This window comes from Helicoverpa zea, chromosome 26, assembly GCF_022581195.2.
Source record: "Helicoverpa zea isolate HzStark_Cry1AcR chromosome 26, ilHelZeax1.1, whole genome shotgun sequence".
Lineage (NCBI taxonomy): Eukaryota > Metazoa > Arthropoda > Insecta > Lepidoptera > Noctuidae > Helicoverpa > Helicoverpa zea.
Genome location: NC_061477.1, coordinates 4,668,276 through 4,689,553, shown reverse-complemented (window position 1 = coordinate 4,689,553; position 21,278 = coordinate 4,668,276). Strand labels below are relative to the sequence as shown.

The window sequence follows — 21,278 nt, the reverse complement described above, 5'->3', positions numbered from 1 at the left end:
TGATTTATTTCATTCATATCAATTGGAAATGTTAAAAATATCCCTTTACTTTGTGTAGATCGTGAATAGATTCTTCTCCGTAGGTAAAAGGGCACAAATAAGTTCCCCTTTTTTTACTCGAGATGCATTATTTTTTAGGGATCCATATCCGAAGTGTTAATACCTTATTACTAAGATTTCACTATCCCTCTGTCAGTAGGCTGTATTGTATCTCATGAACCCTGACTCCGGGAACAGCCGGAACGATGATATTATGTATCACAAAAATAGGCACCAGCAGCTTAGGTTATGGTGTACACCCTCTTTAATTTCAAAAGCAAATACTCTAAGTTAAATGGGATGAAGTTCCCTCTATTTATTCAGTAGTACACATATGCCAGACGTTCTATATCTAGCGTAACTATGGCGCCGCGTGCGCAACAATAGCTGTAACGTTTTATTTATTTTTAAATGCAGTGCTTCTTCTTTCTCAGAGCAGCGTTTGTAAAGAAGATTTAGAGAAGAAAGATACAGCTTTTAGATGATTTTAAAGTTGTATACTTACCTGACAAATTGCGTTACCTAATCCGTTGTGTGCTGTCTGATTGCATAACTGCTCAATCATTGCTATACTAGGACCTTTTGAACAAGTGTTTAAAGCTCTATAAATGTAAAGGTTGAAAACACTAAACATAAGTTGCATGATTTATATTATTATCTGACTTTAGAAAAGAAGAAGGTTCGCTATTCAGACGTGGTTATTTTTTTTAGCTTTAACATGATTTTTTTTTAATCTACCACTATATTATGCATAGTTTACATACAATTCCATTTTGTGAATGAGTTTGTATATTTATTCCACCTTAGAAAACCGAGGGACCCCACACAGAGCTAAGAATCAATAAATATACAAAAGCTTTTGATTCGGAACTTTAAATCTTCAGATATTTTTAGATACCAAGAATCCTGTGATAATTCGATAACACTATTCTTACTTATATTGTGGTTGGTATTTATTTATTTCTAGTGTTAGGAATTTGTTGGAGTAAATATAAAATACTCAGTAATAAAGCACAAACATCTATTAGTGAGCATATGTCCAAAGTGATATAAACGTGTTGAGAAACCCGTATTCTCATAACTTACTTATACAGGCACCCTTCTAAAAATATTTCTCAATACCATACTCTATCATATATTCAAAAGAGACTTCTAATTACTCAACAGAAACAAACATACATCATGCTGTTAACATCTACACATACCACTAAACCCCATATATATAAGCTATAAAAAACAAACGAAAAAAAAAACCTTTTGAGCGTCCCGTGGGAGATGATAATGAAGTAAAGTACACATAATTATAAAAAGGAGATGTAGAAATAATATTTCTTAAAGCCATGTGGTTGGAAGATGTTGGCTTAATGGATATGACAAGGGTGTTAAGTTGAAGGGAAGCTGAGCGTAGTTTTGATGGTCGTAAAAGTGTTATGGTGTTATGATCAAAGGGTGTTAAGATAAGTGTGATATGTTTTGAGTTGGAAGTTAAAAGAAATGATTTAAACCACTCACAACCAGAATTTTTTTGAAATAATTTTAATTTTAAAGTTTTTTATTATCTACAAAATTCCAAAAACATGACTAATATCATCAATGCAACGCATCACAACCAAACAATCACTCATCACTGAACTAAATACCAACAAAAACCATTATCAACTGCATTTCGTCACCTAACAGTACACTCACGCACAAAACTGTCACATCCAGATATGTCATATCTGTGTAATTGATACTTTCACACATGGCTTGTACTGAACATATGTATGTCTCGATTGTCGTTCAATGTACTCTAATATATTTTTGTACTTGAATGTACCGTTGCTTGATGAATGAAATGTCTACTTTGAGAAAATAGGTTAATGACACTGTGCCATTAAGTACCTATCTAAAAAAAGTCGCTCGTAAAATATTTTTGGCATATCTAGATGGGGTTCAATTGCTATGGATGAAGTTTTGTGCTTCTGTTGTCATTCTAAGCCTTTGGTTTCAGATTTATAGGTCTTGAACAGTTGTTATAGGTGGTCAAAAGCCCGAAAATCTGGCATTCAATGACGCTATGTTCTATATTATAAAGCTGAAGAGTTTGTTTGCTTAAACACGCTAATCAATCGACCGATTTGAAATACATATTCTGCTTTGATGTTAGATAGTCCATTTATTGAGTAAGAAGAAGAATATGGGCTACTTTTCACCCGGTATGAAGTAGTTCCTGCAGGACTACACGGTAAAACCATGGACGCAAGCTAGAATACCATAGAATTCAATTGAAACCGACCTAATATAGTAAGAAATAGATAGAGATTAGCGTGATGATTTATATATCCAAAACTACATAATTCTAAAAGATTATAGATACTTTATTTTATATGAAACAGAATATAATAAATTATAAATATATACAAACTTAATCTACATATCTTTATACAAAACTAAAAATAAGATACTATATACAAAATATATATAAACATAAAACATATATAAAAGAACATCAATCAGGCGTCGAAGTATTCCTCCGCATCACTGTCCTCCGGAAACGTGCCCAGAAGATACTTACGTTTACGAGAATACTATTATAGTAAAGATATAAAAACACTATGATTATTAAGTACCTACTAAGCGCCAGACTAATTAACATAAATTTTTATAAAAAAACACTGTTTAAGAATTCGTGTCATAAGATCAGCAGTTATGTTCAAAAGGATTATATAAATTATTTATAACTGTATTATTAAAATAACTTAGGACGTAAATAAAAGTGATTTATTGTAGAGAAAACTTTAATTATACACGTACTTATGTGCCTTGATTGGAATGCCGTTTGGGGTCACTCGGTGGTCAAAATTAACGTTGACTATTTTATTGTCAAAAGTCACGAGTTCATAACATAAATGAGCCGTTTTATTACAGGCTCTTTTTAACATTCTTACATCTAAATATTTTCCTTAAAAATGTAAGCAAACGTATAAACCTAGTGATACATACTAATATGTTGGTGTTTATAACACACTTTTGTAAAATAGGAGCAAACGCCATGTTTTCTATACATACCTATATCTTGGGTCTTATGATTAAAAATATATTATTACCTGTTCCATTAATGGAACGAAACTAATAAGTACAGACGAATTTCGATTAATTACGTTTACTACGTAGAAACAAAATTACACTGTCTCAAAATCATAAATAATAAGTTGACTTATAATAAACTTAAATAGACATTCCTAAGAAAATATAATATTAATGAACGATCAAATAGTAATAACTTATTAAAACTAGTTTAAAATGCAATATATACCTGCAGGGGTCCACTAAACGATGTCGAATTTATAATACTCAATTATTTTTAAAAAGTTACTAATGTAATGTTGACACTTCTTTATTATGCTTATTTTTTCCTAATAATAAGTGCTCTTTAAAAAGTACTACCGTTGTTACTAGGTTTTAAACATAGTCCCGAACAAAGTTTGTAGTTTAAACCCAGCATTATAGCTGGTACTTTTTGGACCACGGTTAATATGAGTTTCCTTCGGTCTTTCTTAGTAAGCTATCATTATGTTATTCAGATTTTCTGGGTTATTAACAAAACTATTAAAAAATAAACTTCTTTAAAACCGGATGGTTATTGTAGGTAACATCATTATTTAATGATCACTTGTGAACATAATAATAAAACAAAAGATATTAAATTGTTTTTCTAAGTAGTAGGTATTTTGAATTGACATCATAATCAGCATATTCAAATTAATTAATTTTACAATATAATTATATATTTTATTGGTTAGAACGCAAAAACCTTAAATTATAAATTAGTATATAACATTCTTTTCATTTTATTACAGATAAAATGTTCCCGAGGATATTCTGAAAAAACCAACACAAATGAACCAAAAAACTGAAATCACTCATCAATATGCTTCACACATATAAACTATGGCGGCATCACACAAAGAGACATTTGAAAATGGAACGCCATTTATAGGGCTGCGCACGCGCAGGGCTGATTCCGAATTCAAATTTAGAACGGAAAGACGCCGGAAATGGGCTTGGCCGGATGTCGGGATTCAGATCCTGTTGTGCTTGCTGTTGATAGTCGGTTGCCATGGTTACCAAGAACAGAGGTTTGCGATGGAGCCGCAAGATCAGGTACGTTTAAAACGTCGATAAATAAATAAGGTTTTTATTATAAACACATCCTTCTTGGAAGGGTTTTGGGTGTTAGTAAAAAGTTTTATTTTCTTTAATTCGTTGAAGGATAGAACATGTACCCAAATAAATTATGTTACTTTCGTAAAAAAAGAATACATAATATAGTTATCGGCACGAATCTTGAGCTCTGACCTTCACCTGCGCAGAAGTAATTTATTGGGTCTCTTTTGTGGTATGAAGCGGTGATTGGCCCGCAGCGCATCGCGTCATAGCCGTCACTCGGGATTGGTTCTTTGCTAATAAATCACTTCTGCGCAGATGTAGGTCAGAGCTCAAGATTCGTGCCGATAACTATAACATGGTAAATAATTTACAAGCGTTAATACCATCATACATATTTTGTATCATAAAGTGAATCACTTAGAGTTGACTTTTCAATCGCCAGATAACTTTCATCTCAAGAATATGTTTGACGTTTCGGCAGTTCTTTTGTATAGAAAATATGTCAATACGCCATACTTTTTCCTCAGATAGAAGTTAATTGATGATTAAAAAATCGGCCCTTAAAGGTATATTACTAATTTACTAAGATAAATGAAGAAGACATAAAATTATTAACGGTAAAAATATCCAGTTATGTCAATAGTCATTAAAAAAATACCAATAAAACCTTTTAGTTAAATGTATAACGCCATTAAAAGTTAATTAAAAGTTAACAGTGCTGACAGATATCATTGGTTAATTAGTTTTATTTCTACTCGTGCTAATCTTTTACTATTTTCCAAGGGATATTGGGTTGCCTTGGTAACTGGGTTGAGGAGGTCATATAGGCAGTCGCTCCTTGTAAAGCACGGGTACTCTGCTACATCAGGTTAGACTGGAAGCCGACCCCAACATAGTTGGGGAAAAGGCTCGGAGGATGACTGATCTTTTATTTTAAGATTAAATAAAGTACCGACTTCTAAAATACCATAACTAAAAAAAACAGTACTGTAAATTAATACTCTTCAATATTTTGAATGCAAAAGTAACTCTATCAATCTATCGAGCTTTCACACCAGAACTAGTGAACCGATTGAAATGAAAGTTATATAGATACATACTCTAGCTATTTTTTACCTATGTACTGAAAGAGTTTCCCCCGGGATTTGTGGGAAAAGCTAGTATTTTAGCAGTTGTTTTTTGTAAGATTTTAGTTTTCAGACCAATGCGGTATTACTAAAAAGCACGACGAACTCATTATACAGTGCATAAAGATTATGTTAAAGTTTAAATTTAATTAATAGTTAAAACAACACAGCGACACATTAACTAGAGCAGCGGTTCCCGAATTCTTTTGGCTTCGGAACCCTTTTCGTTTCACCATTTTTCAGCGGAACCTTAGCTTAAGTAAGAAGTAAACTAAAGACGTAAATACACTTAGGTACGGCTCGTAGCGTGAGAGACATTATACGCAGGCGTAGCATGGCTATCTGCCACACGGACTAGAAACCAATTTAGCCACCCTTGACTTTGTGTATTATGTGAATAGTTTTCAGATTGAAGGCTGACAAAGTAAACGCAAAAACAAATAGATTGGGTTTGTACAGGTGCGAGGCGAGCGAGCGCGATTTTTTTAACTAAAAGAAGAAGTTCCAAGCACCCGCTAGCATTGAAAGCCATTTAGTGGTAGCCGGTATCGCGAGCGAAGCGAGCGCGAATTTTTTTAGTTTAAGTATGTACCTACACAAAATAAACAAAACCACTGTAAATCAATAAATAAGTACAATATCCACACAAAAAAGCAAATGCAAATGAATAAGCAGCTAGCGAAGACAGCGATTTTGCTTTTTCTGAACCAGAGGAATAAAAAATAAACATCAAAGAAAACCTCGACGGAAGAGCGCGAAATTTTTTCGGTGTTGGATACTTGAGCAATTAAACGAACACAAAAGTATCACACGTAACAAGGAGTCGCGAGCGAAGCGAGCGCGAAATTTTCAGATTCCAGGAGGTGCAAAAATTGGAAATAATGTCACACTTTGATTCATGGTAAAAATAGCCACTGGAAATACTCGTATGCCGTGTCATTTCACGTCCTGTCAAATGTATGAAAACGATCCTGGCGATGAAATAAGCCCAAAAAATGCGGTGATTTTTGGCCGACTCGCTACCTACTTTTGCCGATTGCCGAAGACCTGGAGGTATTAAGTTAATCTACAATTTGTAAAAAACGGAATTAAATTATCTGCTGCCGTGGCCTTCCCGCCACTTGTCGCGAAAGTACGAGACTTACACTCCCGAGTGGTACCCACCTACATGGTGCCTAAATTTTAGAATGCAATCATCATCATTAATTTAAGAGCCTAGCTCTTGTCGGTGCAGCTCCTTCCATTTACACCTATCTAGCGCCAACTCCTGAACTTCCTTATACGTCACAACCTTCACCTTTTCTTTAATTTGCTTGATGTAGCTTAGAATGCAATATTTAAAACAATTTAATTGAAAATGAATAATAATTTAATATTGTCAAAAGTGAAACGATTTACCATATGGAAATATTGAATTTACCACGGAACCCCTGAGGGCCTGTCACGGAACCTCAGGGTTCCGCGGAACCCCATTTGGGAACCGCTGAACTAGAGTTTTACGATATTTTAACGATTTTTAATTTATCAATTCTGCTTTTATGATAACCATGGGCTATTGATCTAAATGACGAATAAAAAATATAATTTGAATACTAATTCATTTTAATATATTACGCAAGTTCTAAGAAATAGTGGTATTTCTAACCTAAACAACAATATTTATTTATTTAATTTATATAGTTAATATTAAATCATAATTATAGATAACACAAAAGAATGCCTAATACATTCAAATAAAACTAAACTTTCTAAGTTATAAATATTTTTTATACATAAATTATTCTTTCTTGCCATTTAATCAGACTACAGATAAAAAATCAGTATGCATATTATATAAAAGATAATAATCAGTTGAATAATTTATGATAATTATGTAGACGCCTATTCTTAAATCAATGTTTCATGAATATTGATATAGCAGATTAGCAGAATCTTGATATACAAACATACATACATAATTTAGATACCATTATGGGTTGATCTGATGTAAACACGGGAGGCGACAGTTTTTGAATAGTTCGAATGCGTAAACTGAGTATTTTAGGTAGGAGTTAAAGTCATGAGAGGAAAGCGTTTCTAATCAATTATTTTATTTATATTTAAATTCAGTACTTTTACGTAAACGTAAACAAAAGAATCATTTTCTCTTCTTTCCTTACTGATATTATCAATTCGAAAGTATATCTGCCTGTTCGTCGCACTTTCACGTCAAGACTACCTACTGAGACTATTTATTATTCCGGTTCACATAACAATTTATCTAGCCTAGAAGCTGAAAAAGGACATAATTTTTATCCGGTTCAGACGAATAGTTTTCTTTGGATGCGGTTGGAACTGCGTAAAACAGTAACTTCAATGTAACGAAATAAATAAATCGTTTATCATTTCACTTCGTACATAATTTTAAAATATTTAGCTGAATTCCTAATAAGTGCTGATGCATGATTTTAAGAAACAATTCTCAATATAAAACTAACGTCAGTTAGATTTAATATTATATTTTCTAAATGAAGTAACCGTCGTACATTTAATTACTCTGCAGTTAGTTATTTGTCCATTATTTGACGGTTATTCCGCAATAATAAAGCTCGTTAAAGGAAACTGTTAATTTAATAATCTGAAATAGTAGAAATCTGCTTGAACCATAAGATTTATGTTTGCAACATGGAGAACAAAATGACTAGCAGAGATGTCATAACGCAAAATCTCCTAAGCAAGTAACGCGCCAAAATGCGGGTGTTCGGGGACAAGGAACGTTACTAGCTCCGCTTTTACACGCCTTCTATGGACCCCGCACAGTATTTTGAAAATAAAATCACCAATCAATCAAGACCAATCTTTGACAGCTTGGTTTTGATTTTGACAAGGACGTCTCGTTAGTTCTATGTAACTGATCACGCCTACCGTATATTGCTTGACCTATAAGAAGGCGCCTGACCTACCTTCCTTATGGCATCTCCGCTATCTTTCCTTTCTCCGTGGTCTGTAATCATGAGTTTTACTATTACATAGCATTACTTGCTTAATTTGAGGAGAAAGCTAGCAAATAATGACATGTGTGAGTATCACTTGAGTTAGATATCTTCCAATTATAAGTGAATACACGTCTATCAGTACGAATATATAGCTAAGAAAGTTTATGCTACAGTAAAGAAAAATATTTTATATAGTTTTGCCAGACTTAGTTTATACCGTTCTTAGTGAAGGCATTAATTAAAGTATGTCTAACAGCAGACTTTTTATCATGATAATGTTAGAAGTAAAGAAGTAAACTTGGTTTAAGGCTAGTTAGTCTTCGAAAATATCTTAAGTAAGATAAGACTGCAACATCCGTATTTAAAAATAGATGTACACGGAAATAGTACGCGTGACTAGGGTGACATAAAAACAAGGGGTGACATTTACAGAGGTATAGTAGTGGTGTCCCAAAATAAATACATTAACGCGTGGACCCTTATCTTTCCACAACTTTCACGCAAAGGAAAAACTTAAAGAAATAACAAAAATAGTTTTAAGAACTAAAAAACACGCTAGTCATGTATTGTCAAAAAATATATTTTCATCAGAACTCAAAGCGTGTGCAAAATTGTATCCCAATCGAAGACCTTGAAGTGGGTCAAATTAAGATTCCAAGATCTTCTTAAATGCATAGTTATTTACAAGTAAAGAGAATATAAGCGTGTTAAAAAGATAAAAATAAGTTTTCCATTACCATAACATTAACCACTTAAAAATAATTAAAACTCAGTAACACTTGAAAAATTATGAGCAAAAAAAAAAATTAAAGTCCAGACGATATACGAACTTTAAGGGCCATTATTATTTGTCCCTCTTCTCTCTTGTAACTTGGGCCACAGATTAAATTTAAATGTATAATTGTCAGACTGATTTACATAGGCATTTTGTTAGGCTGTGTCAGAACCGTATCTGACTATCAGAAGCCGAGTTAGAGTATTTAAGGAATCTATAACTTTGAACAGGTAGTTCGACATACATAGAAATGGTTATATGAATATAAATTCTTTGATTAGTGTTTTTTTTGTAATAGCAATCTACTTATTTGGTAGTCTTGAATACTTCATTTTTATGTATTTTCATGTCTTTTAGCTTTTGTTGTTTTGAAATATGGAATATCTTAAGTGTGTTAACAACCATTTTTTTATTTGTTCGAAAATAATTTTCCAAATTTAATTTCATGACGTATATTTTTTGATAACTGAAATGCTCAAAACGGTAATTTACTTTACTGCCTTCTCCAACGAAAAATTAAAAACCTCATTTCAAAAATTAAAATTAAGCTATTAAGCATAAAAACGTGCTTAGATTCAAAGTCCTACTGTTAGAAGATAAAAACCGAGCTCGGTACGGGTTTCTTTAGAAAACCGCGCTTAACGCTGCTTTTCAAAAGATTGCATTTGTGTACTAAGTAATGACATAGGGAGTCTCAACAGTGTCCTTGTAGATAGATATGTATTTTGTTCATGTTTTTGTGTTTAGAAGGTGTATTCTTTCAATTTGAAAATGGTGGTAAGGGGTAGTACTATAGTATACCTACCTACAAATATAACATCTACATATAAAGGTGTAAGTTAATATTTTAATTCCTGCTGAAGAACTACAGCTAGGTATATCATTTATGTAAACTGCACCTCGATTAATTTGAGAAAAATAATAAAATTGTGGTACAGTAGGTATATGTATGAGTTTGGAAACGTCAACATTCAATGGTTGCCGTAATTGTTAAAAAAACTGTCTTAGGGTATGAAAAAAAACTTATATTATCTAACCAACTAATTTGATTTCAGCATAATACATTTTAGAATTGGCCACCCAGAACCCTTGCAAAGAAAAACAAAAGACAATCACTTTTCTAGTCTAGCATTCGATTTGCACAAATCATTACAAAACATACTCGAATAGCGATTGCGATGCATCGAAAAACCAAACATTATAGGTTATTCAATTCGATTATTACATTATCCACAAATTGCATGTGATTTAGCAATAATAATGCCACTATTATACACAATTTTCAGCCAACAATTATTAATTTTAATTCCATAATTGAGTAGTGAATGCAATTTCGTAATATCTCGATGATAATACGATCAGTTTCGATAATAACCTTGGATAATGATGGTTATTTTTTAACTCGATTTCAATGTGTAACCGATTATAAAATCGATTTTGTTTATTAAAAGTGTAGTACAATATCGACTTTGTAACGGATTAAGGTTTTGAAATTATATGAATTGTTTGATTAACAAATAAGAAAGATAATGGTATATTATTTTGCGAACTTTATTCAGTAACAATAAGTAGTGATGTGTTTGATTGGATAAAATACCACAACAGCTCAAGCTTATTCTTTTAATCTTAGGTTAAGACCTTTAGGTCGAAACCCCCTCTACTTGTCCTCACTCATAGAATATTTTATACTGTTATTTCTAGAAATATTTATTCAATTTTCAGTTTTCTTTTTTTTTATTTGAATGCATATGACTGTTATTCTTCTCATCTATAATTTATTTATTTTCCTGCTACATAGGATATTTTACGACAGTAATTTCGGGAGTCTTTTTCATATTTTGCAAAAGATTTATATAGGTAGTTAATTTTAATTCTTCCTGCCTAACCATATCTTTTTGTCCACCAGAGTGCCATAGTGGGCTCGCGAGTGACTCTCCCGTGCCGAGTCGAGAACAAAGTGGGGGCGCTACAATGGACGAAGGACGACTTCGGGCTCGGAACACACCGCAACCTCAGCGGATACGACCGATATGCTATGATTGGGAGCGACGAAGAAGGTATGTTGAACATCTATACTAATATTATATGGTATGCAATAAAGTTATTGAGTATTGAGTATGAGTTATAGTAATATTCTTGTGTTTTGTCCATCGCGGGGGATGCGCGGTACACTTTTGAATAAAACCGCGTCCGCGTTCTATTCGAACGCAGTTTCAAGCCTAAAGGCTCCAAACCTACCGAACCGATTTGTAAAACTCTTGTACCGTTGGAAAGCTAGACTATAAAAGGGTGACATAGACTATATTTTATTTGTGTATGAGAAGTATTTTATACGGGACACGCATGAAAGTGTGAGAAACAGTTAGTAACTAATCAAGATGGAATTCCAAAACACACAGAAAAATTAACAGATGTGTTATTCTAATGCCATACCAATGGATAGTAGTCTTTAAATGTAAGAGTTACAAATATACATGTATGCATAAACTTACGCATTTATAATATTAATTAATAGAAGAAGTAGGTAGGAAAGTAAGGATGTTCTTGTCGCAAAAATGTCTTGCAAATCATAGACTGCTAAATAAAGACGTTATCTACCGGAGATTACTGACAAAATAATAAAGGCATTCGTGAGTCCTGCATCCGGCCTTATACCATCATAATGAAACAATTATTAAGTCTGATCCGATCAATATATTGGGCTCGATAAAAAACTTTTATAAAGTGCGATATATGTAAGAGTACTTATTACTTTACTGAAAAAGAAATGATTTTCACTGTTTATAGGTTTTTAATGATAGTCTCAAGTAATCTGAAGATTATAATTAAATTTCCTACATATTTTGTTAATTCTTATGATATTTTCTACCAATAAAATTAAAAAAACACTGCACTTGGTTACCCAATATATTTTTTCTTTGAATTGTATAAATTATTTTTCCAGTAACGATTGCACTAAAATTATTTTGTATAATTTATTAATACATTTTTAGCTCAATTTGGATTGTATAACATTCTCAGGAAAACTGTATGTTTGGAATTATTTTTATTTTCTTTTAAAAAGAGTGTCCATGGAGTTTCTTGCCGGTTCTTCTCCATGAGACCAACTCTTTGGAACCGTGCACCTAACTTTGACGTTTCGAAAGAGCTTTCATAGGCCTATTTGAAATAAAAAATTTTGAGTTTGAGTTTGAGTTTGAAAAAATATGACCCAGTTTGCAGAAACCATTAACAAATCTTCGCTTTTCCAAAATAATTTAGCTCAGTATGTTCCTTATTGCAATAAAAGAAAACATCGGTCGTTCATCGCTACGCATTTTGGCCATGACTCAGTTGTAAATAAAAACGCACTTTTAAAACACCAACGTATGTAAACAATGTATTTTAGACTTTATGTCTTGTTCATAAAGATGTAAATTGAATGCATCGTGTGAACACATTGTGTATCCAGAACAATTTTATCTTTTAGGGTTCAATGGCGTAAGAAAAGAAATATGTTAGACGGCTATTAGCAGATCTATCTAAGAAAAAAATATGTAGTTTATCTGTAAATTAGATTAAACTACTATTGGTTTTTGGAACTTAATGAAATAAAACGCCTTTTGTTATCAGCATTACTGTTATCTTTTTTTTTTAATAATAAAATTCGCGTTAATTAAAAAAGCTTTATTTTATGCAAATAAATACATTATTTATTTATAATGAGCCACAGTATTTTTATAACCAGAACAAAATTAAATTACGTTAGTAACCGATTAGCCATGCCATAAATAAATTCAATTATTTCTAACATTCAGAACCCACAGCCTTACCCAGCTCTCACGCAACCATTTACAAAAACTTTCGATTATTTGGCACACGAGTTCTCACCAGAAAAAAATAACGCACGAACAGATATTTAGGTAAATTACTAAGCACTTGATGTATTCAGGCTAAAGGGGAAAGGGGGGTAGGCTAGTCTAGCACCTGTTAGGTAAGAATTAGGGACAAGTTCGAAAATACACATGGACTTAAAATAGACGGTATTGTCTGTAGTTGGGCGAAAGACTTTTGAATTTTCCGCATAGTGATAAGCGCTGAAAAAAAGAGTTATTTTGAGAAAGTGTAATTTACCTGTTTGTAAATTAAGCTTGATAATGAAATATTTCCCTTAGAATAAAAATAATTTGTCACGAATATAAGTTAGTATGTAAAGCTATGATGCACCGCAGGATTAAAAAAATAAAAATGTTAGGGCTTTTCAGTTAGTTTTCCCTTAATATATATATAATAATATATAATAGTATTGCTTTGCAAGAGGTAGTTACACAAATTAAGAAAATGGTCATTAAACTTAAAAATGAAAAAAATAATATATAATAAATAAAAAAATAAACAAACTATCAGAACCCCATTCGTTCTAAGGTCTGCGCTTGAGACAGTAGACAGAAGCGTTTCAATAACACAACGATTTATCAACCTATATTAAGGAACATTGTTCCAAAAATAATAATCAAACTCCACTTACTATTGAAGCGATATCAACAAAGGAATCGATAACAAAAGCCTATAGGTTTCATACTTCCTCGTTTTATTGAAAGATGGGTAAAGATAAAGGTAAAGATAATTGGATGCTATTTATAGTCCAAAGATGAGCTTTGAGATAACCTGTCCTATCTTTGTAATAAGTATCTTTGTTTACACTGGCTGTTAACTGCAGTTTTGCTTGCATCCTGAGGAAATTGCGGCACTCAGATGAAAGGAATTATTAGTAGGTATAGTGCGTTTCCTGCGGTTCCGAGGGAAATATTTGCCGTTTCTAGATAAAAAGTAGCCTAGGTCCTTACTCAGAACCAAATTTCATTTAAACCAGTTCAGTATCTGGACTATTTGTGGACCAATTTTCATTGAAATCAGTTCTGTAGTTTTTGCGTGGAAATGCGACAGCTAAACGGAGTTAGTTTCACATTTTTAATGTTAGTTAGAATTATGCTTAATTGATGACAAATTGTTCATTACATGGGACAAAAATATAACTGGTTAAATCAATATAGATCATTGTTAAGAATGCATAAATTCTCTTTAACCCTGCAAGGAAACCATTCATGACGCCATGTTATTATTTCAAGATTTCGCGAGCTTTGATTCGATAACCATTCAAAGTGTTGAATGATCGATCTTTTGATGTCTTGATATTTCGAGAAATCGATATTTTAGACCGAAGGAGCTTTCGATCAAGATAGAGTTTGATATGACGTTTCCTATGACTTGTATGCTGGCAATTTCAATATGGCGTTTAGTTCCTAGAATTTTCGACAGCGGTTCCTGCGTCCCAAGAAAATTACTTCCCACATAGGAATAAATGGTAGCCTTCGTATACCTAGGTACTTAATATCAGCTATAGGTATTTCTATCAACTTTCATCAAAATTGATAGCGTCGTTTTGCGTAAAATGGGAATAAATATACATTACCCTACCCTCATTTATACATCTCACTAGCATTACATAAAATTATCTTCTTACCTACAATCAATGTACGGCCCGAAATATAATTTCCGATTTCAATACAAGCGAATTAACAATCATAAATACATGCGTACCTAATAAACATGTATGTACTATAAAATACTTATTTAATTACCCACATTTTTCTACGCGTAAACAATGACTATATTATCTAAAAACGTTCAGTATAAGACAGACTCACGCACTGCTGACTGATGCTATCAAGATTCATAGAAATAAGGTTAGCAACTAAAAATAAATTAATGTATTACACATATTACTCTATGGGGAGCTCGTGGCTAAGTAACAGCCACATAGGTCGATCGAATGTAAGGTTAAGCAACGGTTTGTTTGTGGATGGATGACCATCTTATCAAGAAGAGTACCTCCGTGTGTGAGAAGGCACGTTAATTGGTTGGTCCCGGCTGTCTTTTGAACATCTTTGGCAGTCGTTATGGGTAGTCAGAAGCTAGAAAATCAGACAATCAGTAACTGAGTTCAGGAGGTCAGAATATGACAAGCGGTCTTCTAAAAAGCGGTGCTTTTTTGTGATGGAAAATCATCCAATGACTTCTCCCGCTGTGAGATAGCAGAGGTGAGGGAATGTGAGACTCTTAGGGCCTTAATATACTAGCGGATTTCGAGCGTCTTCAAAGCGGAACGGACGCGCAACGAATACGTTACGGGCGCGCAACGAACACGCCGCGCATACGCAGCGAATTCATTGCGGACGCGCAAGAAATTCGTCGCGAAAAGCAGTGTTTTATTCGTTTGCAAGAAAACACAAAGTAGTCGCTCTCTTCCATTCGATTATTGTTTGATTCCATTTTGTTACTGAGTGCATTGTACGTCGTTAATTTGCTACAAACACGCGACGAAAACGTTGCGAATTTGCCGTATGTCCGCGACGTCTTCGCTGAGCAGCCGCAGCGTGTTCGCGTCGCATTCGCTATTCGCCTGCTCCGCTTTGAAGACGCTCGCAGTCCGCTAGTATGATAAGGCCCTGACTGATTAAAACCCATCATGTTCCTTCGTAAGCCTTTTATGTACCAAAGCAGCTGCATGTGTGGCAAAGTCGACCACTCCATACCTAGTTGGAAAAAAGCTAGGCAGACCTAAGTTGTCTTAGTACTGAATTTGGGTATTGACAATCCATCGGATCTAGTTGTGCAATAAGACATTGAAGGTATGCATGCTTTCAAGTGATTCTTTTAAATTACGATGTATGTACATTTAAATATAAAGAAAACCATTCACTTTTCATTTCATATCTTTGCATCAGTCGGTATTATTAGACTATTTACGCAACTAAGTCAACGACCGCTCAAATCTTGGCTAGCAATAAGCAATAATATTTGACGAACGTGGATAGCTTTCAAGGTTATACGCAATTTATTTGGCAGAAAGAAAACAATAGGTAGTAAAATTGCAAAGACAATTTGTGTCCAAAAAACCTCGTGATGTAGGTAAAAACAATACTTAAAAACTAGACTGATTGTACTAAAAATAGATCTGGCAAGAATGGTGAAAAGTACCGAAAATATTTGCCAATGAAAGATTTATTTTATCACAATCTTTAAGAATGTGAACCGTTTAAAAATAGCTCACAGATAGTAAAATATTAGCTTGTCAACAAGTTAACTGCCCGACATACGTCTAGTGTATGCTGAAAAATATTTGCCAGATTTATTTAAGATATTCTAGACAAGTGGAAACCGTGTACCGACTAACCGACTAATACTGAGATGGGTTATGATTTTAATAGCATCTTTTGATCCTGTTTATAAACATCAGTACAAACATGGATGTTAAGGAACAATAGATTCCTTACAAGACGATGTCCTCATGTAATTTTTTTATGACAGCAAGAGGATGCAAAAAAGTCCATAATAGGATTAAAAGGTACCTACTGAAAAAATCGTATAGCTTTCCCATTTGATAACAAAAAGAAAAAAAATATATATATAATTTTATTCCCAACTGTTTTAAATTGACAACTGTTTGGCTACATACGAGTACCTATAGCACCTATCTGCATTAATGAATCGACAATTTCTTACAATAATATTCTCACGTCCATTAATATAACTCCAAAAACAATGGTCAGATGTAAACACAAGATTACCTCAGCAGCTTTTACCGTGGCGAAGAAAAATGTATTTTTAACATTTTAAAGACACGTCTATCTTAGAACATTAAAAAACTGGAGCCGATATGAGCGCAAGTCTTTTGGCAAAAGTTGGCGAGGCAACGCAACAAATAGTAATAGTTCAGTCCTGCATTGTCGATTAATAGTGGTGAAAGGTGGGCGTTTTGGGGACTTCTTCTATCTTTTATAAATTTTGACGCTGTTTTGCAGCCAAGTTTGTAAAATGATTTTGAGATTAAGTTTGAGAAGACCATGAAAACTTAACACACTCATGTCCATACGGATGTAAGTGGTAATCTTGTGTCTTTACCTCGAACAAAGACACGGCTTTTCCAGTTGTCTATATTATCTTAGACGTCGAACGATCTTCTTAAGTGGGCTTCGTAAACCTGAGCTCTTTTCACTCAGTTAAAAATGAAATTTACCGTATTTCTCCGGTCCGTTCTGCAGACACGCTTTATTTATATTTCTGTGTACGCTGGGGCAGATAGAAAAAGATATTTCATTTTTCTATGTAGGTACGTATGTAGGTTTGTTGGTCTGTGCAAACATACATTTTATATGGTTACGTGTATTTTATTTGGGTCAGCGCAACTTTAAATGTTGGTCCTGTTTAAGTTAAATCTGCTAGAGAATATTGTAGCTTAGTGTAATATTTTATTCTTTGATATATTTTGTAAATATTTAAAGTGCGGTCTTTGTGTATGCACCGGTTTCTAGATTTAAAAAATATTCCATACGAATTATCTTTTCATGATCGTATTATTATAGCCTGTATTAAATATTGTTAAGAGATTTTTTTATAGTTAAGTTTGTACACAGCTTAACCGCTGTAGGCTATTTCCCAATTATGTTGCGGTCGGTTTCAGACATTCTAGCTTCTGACTTCTCTAAATACAAAATATCCGTAAAAGAATAGATTGCTCACAGAATCAAACTTAGTAAAGCTTACTTTGTTGATAAACTACAAACCAAAGAACTAGCTACATCACAACTTTTTCTCACAATCTATCGACGAACCAAGGTGGCTACTTTCGTTCCACTTCAAGTCTAAAACAAAAAGTGTAACTTGAATCTTTGATTGAAATACTTACTAACTTTAATTGGCTGCGAAGTATTTGTTAGTCCGTTGTTATTAATTATTTCGTCCGTTGTTTTAATAATAGAGAAGGCCTTAAAGTTTACTTGTAGATATAAAAGCTTTTTGTTAGAAATTGGAGCTTTCATTTTAAGTGAAGACTTCTTAGCATTTCGATAACGTTCATTGTTTGAGGACCTCATCAATGTTAAACTATTAGTGAAATGTATTACACTATACAAAAATGTAGGTAAGTCACAAAACATACGTCTTCAAAGTATTATCATCTTGGTATATGTTGTCGAGAAGAAATAGCTCTCTTGCGTTTGTATTTTACAGTGTTGTGAATTATTATTATGATGCACTATAAAGAATAATCTTTCTATCTACGATTCATAGCTGTTAAGCAAGTGTATATGAATTTTAGCATAAATAGCCAAAATTGGAACAGAAGCCTTTCAAAAACAAAAGACGCGACCCAAAAACTAAAAGCTTTTAAAAATAGCATCCCCATAAATTAAAAGACCTAATCCACGAACAGTCTAGCTTACAAAATTATCCGTCTATGTATATTTAATTACAGGAACTGAAGTATTCAGTATTGTAATCCCGGAGCGACGTTCATTTTTATCGAGCCGGCACAAAACGGGGTTGTCAGCTTATTAAATAGGAGACCCAGTTAAAGTGCTGTAGGATCATCTTTTAGAGATAACTTTATTAGTTTTATTGTTCTGAGTGGCAATATTAATGAGGGAGGAATAATAGCTGGTGATTGCATTCAGGGATTTATTTTTAGACTTTGATTTAAAAGTAATATTGTAAGGGAGTGTATTTTGAGTGGTGGGATAACATAACTTGTAAATACATTTGAGAGGGGAAAATATAATTACAATGTCGATAATAATTGTCCTGAACCTACATAATATGAAGAGCATAAATGGGGGGGAATCGAACTCACGACTTTTGACCACCAGGCAAACGTATTATCCATTGCATTATTATGGCCTCTATTATTATTGACGATGTAAAATACCCCGGCACCTAAGAAAAAGGTTACAAATTCTGAATTGTTTAATTTTAACGTCTTTCTTTTGTTTCAGGGGACTTCTCTCTAGACATCAAAGATCTTACCTTGGAAGATGACGGACAGTACCAGTGCCAAGTCAGCTCCGGTCATAATGGTGAGCTATACTAAATATTACATAATACTAGCTGTTATCTGCAGGTTTTTTAGAATTGTGAGTGAACCACTTCACGAGGATAGCTCTATGAATTAGAGGTAGGTATACTTCTCCATGCCTCAATATGTTTTATGTATTCTTTAAGCTCCAAAACATATTCTTAGTTAAGACATTATAGTGTAGCAGACAGACAACCAGTAAGTATATTGATCACTCGATTATCATTAGCCAATTATGAGTTTCCATAATTAGATCTCTTTCATTTGTGATTCTCATAAGAGTACTAATTAAGGATACGAGTTTATTGTTTCTGCCAGTATCCTAGATATTGTGAACAGTTCAATCATAAGATATAATGGGAACACTTACAATGATAACGAGTATCGTATGTAGATAATTATTAATAGAAAGAATAACAGGACTTTTGTCTCTGCTAATGAGAAATATGTCTTGTGTATTTTTTGTCTTGTGATAAGAAATAATTTTCTATTATTGATATTTGTTAATGTCGTGTATGTTTATTACAAGTTATTTCTTCCTATAATTTATTCGCTATAATGCTGTGTATGTGTAAAATCATGTAACTCTCATATCTATTTCTGAAATCACCAATCCGCATTGAGCAAGCTTGGTGATTGGCGCTCATTCCTTCTCAGTATGAGAATTAAAAGGCAATTAAGGAATTAAAGACTATTAAAAGGCTGATGTTACATATCAAGTCAAACAACCTTTTCCATTCTAGGTCTTGGAATCATAAAGGGCTTAAGAAGGAACATTGTTATCTTAAGTCTGACACTCACACACTACACCCACAGCGGGAGTGCTCTTTTGATTTAGTTATGATTTCCTAAATTACAGGTCTCAAATATAATATTTGTGACAGCTCTTATATATTTTTTTAAAAGATAACAATATTGACCAGCCGTTGTTCTTACAAGAAAGTAAATAGTTAAGACCTTAATAAAGTTTCCAATAACCTCATACTATGAGTCTCAAGCATTTTATGGTTTGACCCTTTACTAGATATTGGTTTCCCCATGAGAAAAACAGTTAGTACTTAAATTACAAAAGAGATTTACGTCGATTAATGTCTTCACCAGCGGTGGCTTTTCAAGTCGTTAAGATTAATACGTGGTTTTACATTGTCAAGACTATAACAAAGTATAAGGTATTAACATTATTTTAAAAAGAATGGTATAAGAATCGAATCTGTAGTAAAGTCAAGCTAAAAAAAAAATATTTCAGATAATATAATTAACTATAAATATCGTATTTTATTTCAAATCAGGCCGTTGAAAATTACAGTTGTTTCTATTTTATGTACGACTGTATGAATGTAAAATGCAAAGTCATGCTTTGAGAAACGTTTAATATTTTTAGAATCATTGAATTTAATTTAATGCCCGTATGAAAGATTCATTCATTCATTATTTAATTTTAGTATTAATTTCACATTAAAACAGTGAAAACGAAGTAATCAGTAATCATTTTAAAATCGACCAATCTTCTTTTCCAGGTAAAAAAGTAGTAATAGTACCTATATCAACATTGGTATGAGCAACGAGATATTTCCTCGGATATTTCCTCCATTATCAACTATGCAAAGCACTATTACCAGCAACTGAGAAACATGTTGATGCAACTTTCTTTCTAAACAGAAGTATACTATGAATACAGCTTAGGCCCAAGTTCGCTGACAAAACAATTGTATTAAAAAAAAAAATGTCATTATTGTATACAGTGGTTTTAAGAAAACTGACGTTTATGCTGTAGTGAATTTGGAACGTAACAAAGCTAAAAGTTCCCTCTACCGTGTCCAAAAATTTCACCATAAATCTAATGTTACTAATCTCTTTCTACTCAGGTGAGCCAGCAATCCGCTCCCGCTACGCTCAACTCACAGTGCTAGTTGCTCCCGAAGCACCCAGGATACTGAGAGGAGCGTTCATCGATGCCACTGAGGGTCAACCTGTTGAGATCGAGTGCGTCTCTTCGGGGGGCAAACCGGCTTCTGAGGTTTGTATTCAATGAAACCATTTTTTGTGGTAAACGAGCAAGAGTAATTTACTTAAAATTTGATGCAACTCTAAACTTGACAGATTCATAAATAACACTTTTTTAAATGTAGCTGATGTTTTGGCATTAAAGCACGCAACTTCAGATTCTAAAAAAAAAAAACTTTTACAACTTTTACATACCTGTAATACAATTTGGCAATTTTGCCGAAACAGGAACTACAATATAAACACATAAAGTAAAAAATACTTATGTATGTAAGCCTTATCTTATTTAGCATTAATAATTAGATTTTAATTTT

General features: G+C 33.1%; 1 protein-coding gene across 4 annotated transcripts in view; it reads left to right on the top strand.

Moving 5' to 3' along the window:
• The window catches only part of LOC124642994 (irregular chiasm C-roughest protein-like), a 79,907-nt gene that overhangs the window by 39,257 nt on the left and 19,372 nt on the right, over positions 1 to 21,278 (top strand). For all 4 annotated transcript variants that reach the window (XM_047181825.1, XM_047181826.1, XM_047181824.1 and 1 more), the window contains exons 2-5: positions 3,882 to 4,185; positions 10,975 to 11,125; positions 18,881 to 18,961; positions 20,826 to 20,977. In XM_047181825.1, coding sequence (XP_047037781.1) covers positions 3,973 to 4,185; positions 10,975 to 11,125; positions 18,881 to 18,961; positions 20,826 to 20,977 — 597 coding nt within the window. In that variant the 5' untranslated portion in view covers positions 3,882 to 3,972. The remainder of the gene's footprint in view (positions 1 to 3,881; positions 4,186 to 10,974; positions 11,126 to 18,880; positions 18,962 to 20,825; positions 20,978 to 21,278) is intronic.